Below are 11,300 nucleotides of genomic sequence, written 5' to 3'. Positions count from 1 at the left end.
TCTGTACAATGGGATAATGGCACTGCCTTATCTCCCAGGGGTGCGGTGGGGATAAATACATTAACAGTTGTGAGGCCTACAGGAGCCGGTTAATTGTATGCAGAGTTCGCCACAGTGGGTACGAATGTATGTCACCACATCGTCTCCCCAGAATGCCCCAAGCCTACAGCTGTGTGAGCTGAGTCTGAAGCTGGAGAGTGACAGCCCCAGAGCACACTCAAAGCAAGGACTCCTCCCAGCTTGGACTGAGGCCCTGGAGAGTGGGGGAGCATGGCACAGGCTGGCATCAGCCTGATTCCCAAGCTCAGCACTTTCACTTCCACACTGCAGTTTCCTAACTTCCATCCACTACGACAATAAATGGAGAACCGAGAAATCTATACTGCTGAGAGGATGGGGGGAAGATGCAGGTGGGGATACTGCTGCCTTCACAAAACTAAATCTGCCGACTTTAAAAAATAGCCCATCTCGTGCTTTGAGCTTGTCACGCAGCTTGCTATAGAGCCAGCAAGCTGAGGGTCATCAGACCATCCACTGTGACCTCCTGCATAGCACAGGCCAGAGCCTGTGGCCCATTTACCCCTGCACTGAGCCTCATCACTTGTGTTTGGCTAAAACATCTTCCGGGAAGGCCTCCAGGCTGGTTTTGAAGCCACCAAGAGAAAGAAAATCCACAGTCTGTTCCGATGACTAACCACCCTCGCTGTTAAAGCCGTGCCTTCTTTCTAGTCAGAACGTGTCTGCCGTCAGTGCCAAGCCTTTGGTTCCTGTCATGCCTATTCTCTGCTCAAAGAGCAGCTGGTATTTTCTCACAAGGAGGTACTGATATGCTGTTACCAAGACCCCACCCTGCTTGATCTTCTACTCCATAAGCTAAACACATGGAGCTCTGTCAGTCTCTCAGTCTCAGGCATTTTCTCCCACCCTTGAAACCTTTCTGTGGCTCTTCCCAGCACCCTCTCCAATTTTTCAGCATCCTGAGTGCTCTGATTACGGGGCCAGAAAGACTGAGATGAGAATGAAGAAGCCCAGGTGGCAAGGAAAGGCAGGCCCTGCAGTAGCCCTCAGCAGCCATGAGGTCTGGGTTGACAGGGTCAGGAAGCTGGAAGAGAATGGAAGAGATTCCCCGTAGTACATTTGGCACATTTGGTGCTGGGGTATGGGAGGCACCGGGTGGGAAGGTGACTGGCTCAGGGGTGTGCATGGCAGGAACTGAGCAGTGAAGGAGCCCAGAATGGGAATGTGACACTGATTCACTGGCCCAGAAGATCCCCACAGCCCGAGGGACTAGCAGAAAGGGCAAGCGCAGCAGCAATCCCGCTATCTTTGTGAGGGAAGCTCCAATGAGGAGGCTGCATGGAGATTCCTGGGGACTGACAGCCTCTTTATGATGAGATAACTGGCTCTGTGGATGAGGGAAAAGCAGTGAACATGTTATTCCTTAACTTTAGCAAAGCTTTTGATATAGTCTCCCACAGTATTCCCATCAGCAAGTTAAAGAAGTGTAGGCTGGATGAATGGACTATAAGGTGGATAGAAAGCTGGCTAGGTCATCAGGCTCAACAGGTAGTGATCAACGGCTCCAAGTCTAGCTGGCAGCTGGTTTCAAGTGGAGTGTCCCAAGGGCTGGTCCTGGGGCCAATTTTGTTCAATATCTTCATTAATGATCTGGACGATGGCGTGGACTGCACTCTCAGCAAGTTTGCAGATGACACTAAACTGGGAGGAGTGGTAGATACGCTGGAGGGTAGGGATAGGATACAGAGGGACCTAGATAAATTAGAGGATTGGGCCAAAAGAAAACTGATGAGGTTCAACAAGAAAAAGTGCAGGCCTCGTCTGGAGTACTGAGTCCAGTTTTGAGCCCCACGCTACAAGAAAGATATGGAAAAATTGGAAAGAGTCCAGCAGAGGGCAACAAAAATGATTAGGGGGCTGGAGCGCATGACTTATGAGGAGAGGCTGAGGGAACTCCATCTCTCACCCCCAGTGAGGCTACAGTCGGGGCAACAGCAGAGGAGGAGATGCACACAGAACCCCCCAGCAAGGGGGGCTCCTCCCCCCAGAACTTGCTGCTGCCAGCAGGGAAAGGGCTGGGGGGAGTCCTCCTCTCTGGCCCCTGTTCCAGAGAAGTCTGCCTGCATCCCAAACTCATCCCCAGCCCTGCCCCACCTCAGAGCCCACACCCCCAGTCAGAGCTTTTACTCCCCCACCACAACCTCAACCCTCTGCCCAACCCCTGAGCCCCTCCAGCACCTCAAACACCTTATCCCCGGTCCCAGTCAGAGCCCTCACCCCCCACACTCCTGCTCTTGCCCTGAGCCCCTCCCACAACCCAAACCTCCCAGCCCCAGACAGAGCCCTCATGCCTACTCTCACCCTGAGCCTCCCTGACTCCAAACCCCTCATCTGCAGCCACAACTCACAGCCCTCACCCCTGCACCCTATCCCTTTGCACCCCTCCCATCCCCAAACTCCCTCCCAGAACCTGCACCCCAATCCCCTTCCCCAGCCTAGGGCCTACACCCCAGACCTCCTTTCTCACCCAAACGCCCTCCCACAGCCTTGGATGGGTGCGGGGGTGGAGTTTGGGAGGGCGGAGTTTGGGCAGGAATGGGTTCTGGGCACCACCAAAATTTCTACAAACCTGCCACCCCTGATCCTGCCCTGTAGACCTGAACTACCAGTATTCTCAGGACACATGCTTATCCCTAGTGGCCACTGCTGATATCTAGCACTTCCCTCCTCTCTTAACCTATAAGTCCCTCTCTGGATTGGAACTGGACTGGAACCAAAGACCATCTTGGAAGCAACATTACCAGCCCAAGCAGTCAAAAATCATGAGTTAGACCCCCAAAATCACAGGCTCTACCGCTGCCTCTTCATTCATTCTTCGGCGGCAATTCGGCAGCAGGCCCTTCCCTCCGAGAATTGCCATGGAAGAGCCGGCCCTGGGGGAGGGTGCAATTTTATATTCTTACCTCGGGCACAAAAATACCTAGATACGGCTCTGCTTAAGGTCTTCCCTGCCCTCGGGGCCAGAGGCAGCCTTGGGGCCCTTAGACCTGCTGCGTCATGCTTTCTCTGGGCAGCTGCAGCCCAGTTCCCGGCTGGCTTGTCCCCGCCATCACAACCAGCTTAGTGCCACTCCCACTTTGGAAAGAAATCAGGAGGTCAGGGTGGTGGGCCTTCAGCAGAGCAGGGGGAGCCCAAAGCTGGGGTAGCAGGGGGGCTGTGAGTCAGGATTGAGGGGAATTGGCACAGCTGCAGGGGCCAGGGCTTGGATAGTGGGGGTGGGGTGGCTGTGGGTCAGGCCTAAGGTGCATTAGAAGAGTTGGGGTGGCACGCCACCTGGAGTAGTGAGGGACAAGAGTGGATCAGCAAGGGGGCCAGTGGACAGTGGAGGAGCGGGGCAGGAGGCACTAGGGCAGGAACACCAGGGGGCTGAAATCAAGCTTGCAGGGACTTCCTGTATATTCTACCAGCTCCCACCACCACCAGCTGATAATTCCACACACACACACCCCGATCTCCCTGTGGGGGGCAGGCTGGGAGAGAATGCAGGGTGCAGGAGAGGCACTGAGAGATCTGGGTAGGCTTTAGATAAGCATGTGGGGCCTGATCCTCAGTGGGTGTAAATGAGCACTGACTCCAGTGGAGCGATACGGATGTACACCCGCTGGGGCCCTGTCCCTTGGACCCTGGGATATGGAGCCAGAGGAATCCAGACAGTGCTCCCCAAACCCCTCAGGGTTCCCCTCACCCTTCCCAAGGCCTGGGGTTTGCACATCCAGCATCTGGGCCCCTGAGATGCCTGGACCCCTGAGATGGACTGCCCCCACCAACAGCGAAGGTACAGCAGGTCTCCGGGCTGGAGGCCATGAGGGAGGCCTCAGTGCAGAGGTCACTGCAAGCCTTGGGGAATAATTCATCCAAGTCTCAACAGCAGGAGGTAAATATTAAACACTGAGAAGCTCCATGGCTTGCACCTTGAGCAGATTCTCACACCTGGGAGCCCTGAGGAGAGATTGTTATTGATGGCCCTCGACCGGCAGTGAACAGGATCGGAGCCGAGGGGTCTTTCTTAACATACACCCCCAGCCAGCAGGTGGGCTGGGACCTTTATCGGCTGCCCAAGAGGTGAGTGTTCAGCACTCCCAGGATATGCCTTTGGCTGGACCATTTCTAGCCTGTTTCACTCACTGTCACCTTGCCCCCACCTGGCAAAAAGAAGGGGCTGCGCCATGGAATGGAGCCAACTGATCAGAGGAAATGCCTTTGTGCCCCACACCCAATCAGCCTGCACAACTCATTGCCACAAGGTATTGCTGGTGCTTAGCAGGATTTCCGATAAAGGCAGTCTTTTCGGAGGAAAACAAGACCATGCAGAGTTAGGATACATGTTCAAGGAATAAGCTAGGGTTATGTAAGGACTTTAAACTTTCATGCTTTGAGGCACAACCTGCAGCCTCTAATGACTAGAGGCTAAAGTGACCTTTCTCTGGGGGGCTGGTGATCCCGTAACTGCAGCATTTCTTGCATGTGAAACAACTGGGGCTGGCTATTGTACGAATCAAGATGCTGGGCTAGATGAGGCATGGGTTGGATCCAGTCTTGCGGTTCCTCAGCCCTGTGCCCCCAGGGGAAGGAGGCACAGGAGGAAATAGTGGAGGGCCAATCTCTGCCCTCAGTGCCTGGAGACTCCTCCCCATCCTTGTGGGCTTTTCTTTTTGGTGACCTTGGCAGATTTGGCTTCCTGTCAGTGGCATGTGTTCCTCTTATAACCCATTGGCTCCAGCATCCTGCTGAGGATTCTGTCCCCATCTGGATCATCCTGAGGTTCTTCCACGCCTGCCTGAGAGTAAGTGCGACTGCCTGGGTATCACGGGGTGACTGGCCCTTTAAGAGAAGCAGGGATCCCCTTGGGCAGCAGGGAAGCCATCACAGGTGCTCCAAAACCCCACTCCCTCTTAAAGGGCCAATTGCCCTGTGTCATAGGTTCCAGCCTTTGGAGAGCCTGCTGTGGCAAGTGCACCTGCTGAAAGCCAGGGAGGCTGGCCCCAGTGCCCCTGCCATGGGCCTTGAAGCCTGGCATGGGCACTGCCCCAGCAGATTCCCAAGAGCAGGGCACCATCCGTTGTCTGAGCGAGGGGAAGCCCAAGTAATCCCTACACCGCTGAAAGGAAGCCATTCGCAGACCCATGGAGACAGGGGTGGGTTCCGCACTCCTCTGGCTGAGGAAGCCCCAGTAGATACTGATGGGGGAAGATACTAGCAGCACCTCCAGCTGGAGGGTGACTGTAGCAGAGGGCATCCCAGCTGGCTTCTGGGCATCAGTCCCCTACTGTTGCCCGGGTGGTGACGGGGGTGGGGCAGCAACCCCACCACCACCACCACCACCACAGGCCAGGCCAGTGGAGATGACATCAGAAGAGCTACTGGATGGGGAAGATCCCATGTGGGCTCTGACCTGGGCAACATCCTCTGTTCTTCCCCCTACAACAGGAGCAGAGCAGCCGCAGAAATGGCAGCCTCTTGTCGTCTCAAGCCCTTGAGCCGTGTGGCGGTGTGTGGGGGCACCCATGGTAATGAGATGTCAGGCATCTACCTGGCCAAGCACTGGCTGCGGGATCCCATGGAGCTGCAGCGTGGCAGCTTTGCCGTCAAGCCCTTCCTGGGCAACCCACGTGCCATTGAGAAGCGTGTGCGTTACGTGGGACAGGATCTGAACCGCACCTTCACCACCGAGTTTCTCAGGTGAGCTGCCCCAGCATGCACTGCTCTGCACTGATCCCCAGGGCAGTGGGAAGAGCTGTCCCAGCATGCAGCACTCTGCACTGGTCCCCAGGGGAGAGCTGTTCCAGAATGCAGTGCTCTGCACTGGTCCTCAGAGTGGTGGTGAGAGCTGTCCCAGCATGCAGTGCTCTGCACTGGTCCCCGGGGTGGTAGGAAGAGTTGTCCCAGCATGATGCACTGTTTTGCACTGGTTCTCAGGGAGTGGGTGGGAAACTTATCCCATGATGCATCACTGTGCAGAGGCTTCCAGTGATGGGTAAGGTTTCCCATGATGCATCCTTCTGCATGAGTTCCCAGGGTTGGATGAGTTATCCCAGCATTCAACACTCTGCACTGCTATCCCAGGGGGTGGTGGGAAGCCGAGGGATCTTCCATGAGCTGGGACTTCGTAGTCCATCAGAAAGCACGGTGTGGGGTGACTGATCACATGCCCCTCATCAGTAGGTAGGCTTCCTCTCACACTGCACCCCCCCATGGAACCCCTCTTCACTCACGCTACTCCCCCCCACACCCCAGGATTCTGCCCCTGAGGGATCCTCCACCCCTCACACTGACCCCCTGGAACCTTTCCCACACCATGATTGGGGCCAGAGCAGTACTAGGTATTTTTGCACCCAAGGCAAGAATATAAAATTGCGCCCTCTCCCAAGGCCAGCTCTTCAGCAGCAATTCGGCAGCGGGTCCCTCAGTCCCTCTCGGAGGGAAGGACCTGCCGCTGGATTGCCGCCGAAGAATGAATGAAGCAGCGGAGGCCTGTGACTCTGGGGGGGTCTAACTCATGACTTTTAACTGCTTGGGCTGGTAATGTTGCTTCCAAGATGGTCTTTGGTTCCAGTCCAGTTCCAATCCAGCGAGGGACTCACAGGTTAAGAGAGGAGGGAGATGCTGGATATCAGCAGAGGCCACTAGGGATCAGCACGTGTCCTGAGAATGCTGGTAGTTCAGGTCTGCAGGGCAGGATCAGGAGTAGCAGGTTTGTAGAAATTTTGGGGGTGCCCAGAACCCGCCCCTGCCCAAACTCTGCCCCCCCAAACTCCACCCCCTCCACCCATCCAAGGCTCTGGGAGGGAGTTTGGGGATGGGAGGGGGTGCAGGTTCTGGGAGGGAGTTTGGGGATGGGAGGGGTGCAGAGGGATGGGGTGCAGGGGTGAGGGCTGTGGGTTGTGGCTGCAGATGAGGGGTTTGGAGTGTGGGAGAGGCTCAGGGTGAGAGTAGGAGTGTGGGGGGTGAGGGCTTTGTCTGGGACTGAGGATGAGGTGTTTGGGGTGCTGGAAGGGCTCGGGAGAGCTTCAGAGTGTGGGGGAGGGGGGCTTTTGCTGGGACTGAGGATAAGGTGTTTGGGGTGCTGGAGAGGCTCAGAGCTCAGGCAGAGGGTTGAGGGTGTGGTGGGGGAGTGAAAGCTCTGACTGGGGGTGTGGGCTCTGGGGTGAGGCAGGGCTAGAGATGAGTTTGGGGTGCAGGCAGGCTTCTCTGGAACAGGGGCTAGAGAGGAGGACTCCCCCCAGCCCTTTCCCTGCTGGCAGCAGCAAGTTCTGGGGGAGGAGCTCCCCTTTCCTGTCCCCCAGAAGCACACTCACCCCACCACTGTCACTGGATGTGCTCCTATGACCCCTCGCAGGTCGAGAAATCTCCCTCACCTCCCCCATGGTGGGTGCCAGTGGGTGCTGTGTGCACTTCCTCTCCGGCTGTTGCCCCTGACTGTAACCTCACTGGGGGTGAGAGATGGGGCTGCCTCTTTGCCCAGCATGGGGCAGGAGCGGTGACTGCAGGCAGGGGGCCCCCCTACGCTGGTGGAGGGTCTCGCCGGAAAAGGGAAGGGTCTTAGGTGGAAGGCAGGCTCAGAGTCAGTTTGCCCTTGCAGTTGATGTGGAAGGAAGGGGGGGCACTAGGACCCTGCGGCAGCAGTTGCTGCAGGGAGGCAGCATGGAGCTGCAGGGGAGAGACAGGGATGCTCTCTCCAGGGCCAGGAAGGCGGGGAGGAGCAAGTCGGGGCCGGGGGACACTCGGGGGAGGTGCAGGGGGGGCAGCATGTGGGGCCGCGGGGAAGATGACTGGGTTATAAATATCACTGTTTTGCGCCCCTCAGCTTTGTGCGCCCAAGGCAAGTGCCTCACTCACCTTGCCCTCATTACAGCACTGATTGGGGCCGCCAATGTGAGCTGGAGGGGAGCAGGCTCCCAGTGGCATCGGGGGAGGGTGAGCCCTACTTGGAGCCGGCCCCTGCTTCCAGGGGCCCTAGTGGCTCCATATGACTTGTCTCTCTCTGTCCCAGCTCCGCAGAGGCAGAGGACGAGCCCTATGAGGTGGTCCTGGCTCGCGAGATCAACCAGACCTATGGTCCCAAGGGCTCAGCCCAGGCCTTTGACTTCATGTTCGACCTGCACAACACCACGGCCAGCATGGGCACCTGCCTCATTGTGGACTCAGAGGAGAGCCTGCTGCCCATGCACATGTGCCACTATATCCAGGTGGAGCCAGCCCCCGATCTCTCCACTCGCCCTGCATTTGGCCAGGATCCCCCATCCTAACCCCTCTCCTCTCTCCCCTCCAGATGCACTACACACGGAGCCCCTGTCCCGTCTACCTGTACAAGTTGCCAGGCGAGGAGACTTACTCCATCAACTCGGTGGCCAAAGCTGGGCTAGGTAGGGAGCAGGCACTGCCAGGGGGCAGAGAGAGCCCTGTGGAGTGAGCAAGTCTGTCACAGGGCAGGGAATGGCATTGCTCGGCTACCCCCCAGAGCCCACCCTCCCATGCCCCTCTGGCACCAAGCACTGCTGCCCCCCACCACGTCCTTGATTATGTCACCTCCTCACCACCCCATCACCATTCCATCAGCTTCACGCCCCTTCCCGCTGTGCCCCAAGTCCAGCACCCACTGCACCCTCAAGCCCCACCTCCCCATCCCCAAGTCCATCCCTCTACTCCCAAATTCTGCCTCCACTACTAACCTCTGCCCTTTTCTCCCCAGCCCTCAAGCCCTGCCCCTTAGTCACTTACCCCCAAGCCTTCGCTACCCCCATTCCCAGTGCCCTCTCTTCCTCTCATTTCCATGGTTCCCCATCTCCTTCTCCTGGGAGACACACCCCCTCCACTGCTGCTCCCAGCTAAGCCCCACCCTGATCTCCTCCCTGATAGGGCACTGCCTGCCCCAGCTCTGAGACTGGCTCCTTCAGGGCTCCCTTGGCAAATGGGGTGAATTGGGGGTGGCTCGACAGAGTGCGGTAATGCTGTGTGGGACTCTATCACCCTCTAGTGTCCAGAACACAAATACAGGTTTCTAAGGCTGCTGCCTCCTGTAGCTCACACTGTAGTGGCTGTGATGAGTTGGATCACAGAAACCGCCCTGGGAGCTGCCACCCGATGTGTAAAGACTACCCCTGCTCCTATTTTCCCTGCCAGCTCAGGACCCCAGCACCCTGTCTTGCTGAGCCAGACGCTCCCATCTGCTCCAACACAGACCCAGGGTCTGAATTACTTGCCCCAAAGCTGCAGGTTTACCTGAAACCAGCTAACAGAATGTGCTTGTCTTTAGCACTCAGATGCCCAACTCCCAGTGGGGTCTAAACCCAAATAAATCCATTTTACCCTGTGTAAAGCTTATGCAGGGTAAACTCATCAATTGTTCGCCCTCTATAACACTGAGAGAGAGATATGCACAGTTGTTTGCTCCCCCAGGTATGACATACTCTGAGTTAATTAATAAGTAAAAAGTGATTTTATTAAATACAGAAAGTAGGATTTAAGTGGTTCCAAGTAATAACAGACAGCAAAGTAAGTCACTAAACAAAATAAAATAAAATGCGCAAATCTATATCTAATCAAACTGAATACAGACCATCTCACCCTCAGAGATGTTTCAGTAATTTTTTTCTCAGACTGGATACTTTCTGGGCCTGGGCACAATTCTTTCCCCTGGTACAGATCCTGACCCAGCTTAGGTGGTAGCTAGAGGATTCTTCATAATAGTGCCTCTCTTTGTTCTGTTCCACCCCTTTATATATATTTTGCATAAGGCAGGAATCCTTTGTCTCTCTCTGGGTTTCCACCCGCCTTCACTGGAAAAGCACCAAGTTAAAGATGGATTCCAGTTCATGTGACATGATCACATGTCACTCTAAGACCCCAAGCCTTCATTCCTCCCAGCCTGACTCACAAGAAGGCTTGCTTGCAAACAGAACCCCAGTTAATTGTCCTGGCTGATGGGAGCCGATAAGATTCCAAGCCAGCATTAATGACCCACACTTTGCATAATTAGAATAGGCCCTCAGAGTTATATTTTATATTTCTAGTCCCAGATACAAGAGTAGTACATTTATACAAATAGGATGATCACACTCAGTACATTATAAGCTTGGTAATGATACGTTACAAGATAACTTTTGCATGAAGCATATTCCAGTTCCATTATATTCACTAATATTTTTATAAAACCATATAGACTGCACAACCTCACACCCTCCTCCTGAACTTACTGCCAGAGACTTGGACACTGACCATGGTGGAGGCAGTATACCTAAAATTTGTTTCTTGGCTCCCCTATGGGGCAGACACTCCTGTGTCCCCCAAAAGGGAAAGAGACCCTGATCCAGCTGTAGGCTCACAGCTACCCACTATGAGAGACCTTTCGCTGGCCAGCAAAATCCCCCCGAAGAGAGATAAAGCCTTATGGGGTACATTGTCATAGTGGCTTCTAGCTGTGACTATAGAGGCCAAGGATTCAATCCCCAAGCTGAGGATCATTGCATAGATGCTCTGTCTGCGATAGTAGCCATCCTTTCTCCAGTCCTGCCTGGTTCATGAATCCACATTCCTGCTGACACACACAACCGCTTACAAACTTACCATGCCCATCTTCACCTTAATTAGTTATCACACTGCTTTTCTAAGCAAGAACATTTATTCCTAAGCGAAAGCAGAACAGAGAAAACCTGCTAAACAAAAGAATCTAAACACTGCTAATAGGCTTCTGCACAATCACCCTGACTCCTGCCAGGTTCTGCTTGATGATCAGTCCTTCAGCACCACCCATGGGTATATTTGTGTCTCACCGTTAAAATAGCGGAGGCTCCAGAACAAGCACCTCCATGAATCGAGAAAAATGGTTAAACTGGACATAGGAAGTTTAGACTGAAATTAGACAAAGGTTTCTATAACCTTAGAGGAGGGAGTTCTGGAACGCCTCCAAGGGAGTAAGTGGGGCAAAGACATATTGGCTTAAGACTAAGCTTGATAAGTTTATGGAAGGGATGGTATGATGAGTAGCTTAATTTGGCAATTTATTTGATTACAGCAGGTAGTATCCCAGTGGCTGTGATGGATGTTAGTATGGGATGGGATCTGAGTACTGCGAGAGATTCTTTCTGAGTGCTTGGCTGGTGAGTCTTGCCCACTATGCTCAGGGCTTAGCTGATCGCCATATATGGTGTCGGAAGGAATTTCCTCGGGGCAGATTGGCAGAGGCCCTGGAGATTTTTCGCCTTCCCCTGCAGCGGGGGGCTGGG

At 54.7% G+C, this 11,300-nt stretch overlaps 1 protein-coding gene across 1 annotated transcript in view; it reads left to right on the top strand.

The window, feature by feature from the left end:
- Positions 1–5,524: 5,524 nt before the first annotated feature.
- The window catches only part of ACY3 (aminoacylase 3), a 10,826-nt gene continuing 5,050 nt past the window's right edge, over positions 5,525–11,300 (top strand). The window contains exons 1-3 of the mRNA XM_032794998.1: positions 5,525–5,757; positions 8,069–8,264; positions 8,348–8,441. Of these exons, the coding sequence (XP_032650889.1) occupies positions 5,525–5,757; positions 8,069–8,264; positions 8,348–8,441 (523 nt within the window). The remainder of the gene's footprint in view (positions 5,758–8,068; positions 8,265–8,347; positions 8,442–11,300) is intronic.

The sequence above is a fragment of the Chelonoidis abingdonii genome, chromosome 4 (assembly GCF_003597395.2).
Source record: "Chelonoidis abingdonii isolate Lonesome George chromosome 4, CheloAbing_2.0, whole genome shotgun sequence".
In the NCBI taxonomy this organism is placed as follows: Eukaryota; Metazoa; Chordata; order Testudines; family Testudinidae; genus Chelonoidis; species Chelonoidis abingdonii.
Note: the sequence above shows the minus strand (reverse complement) of the source record. Positions and strands in the feature narration are given on the sequence as shown.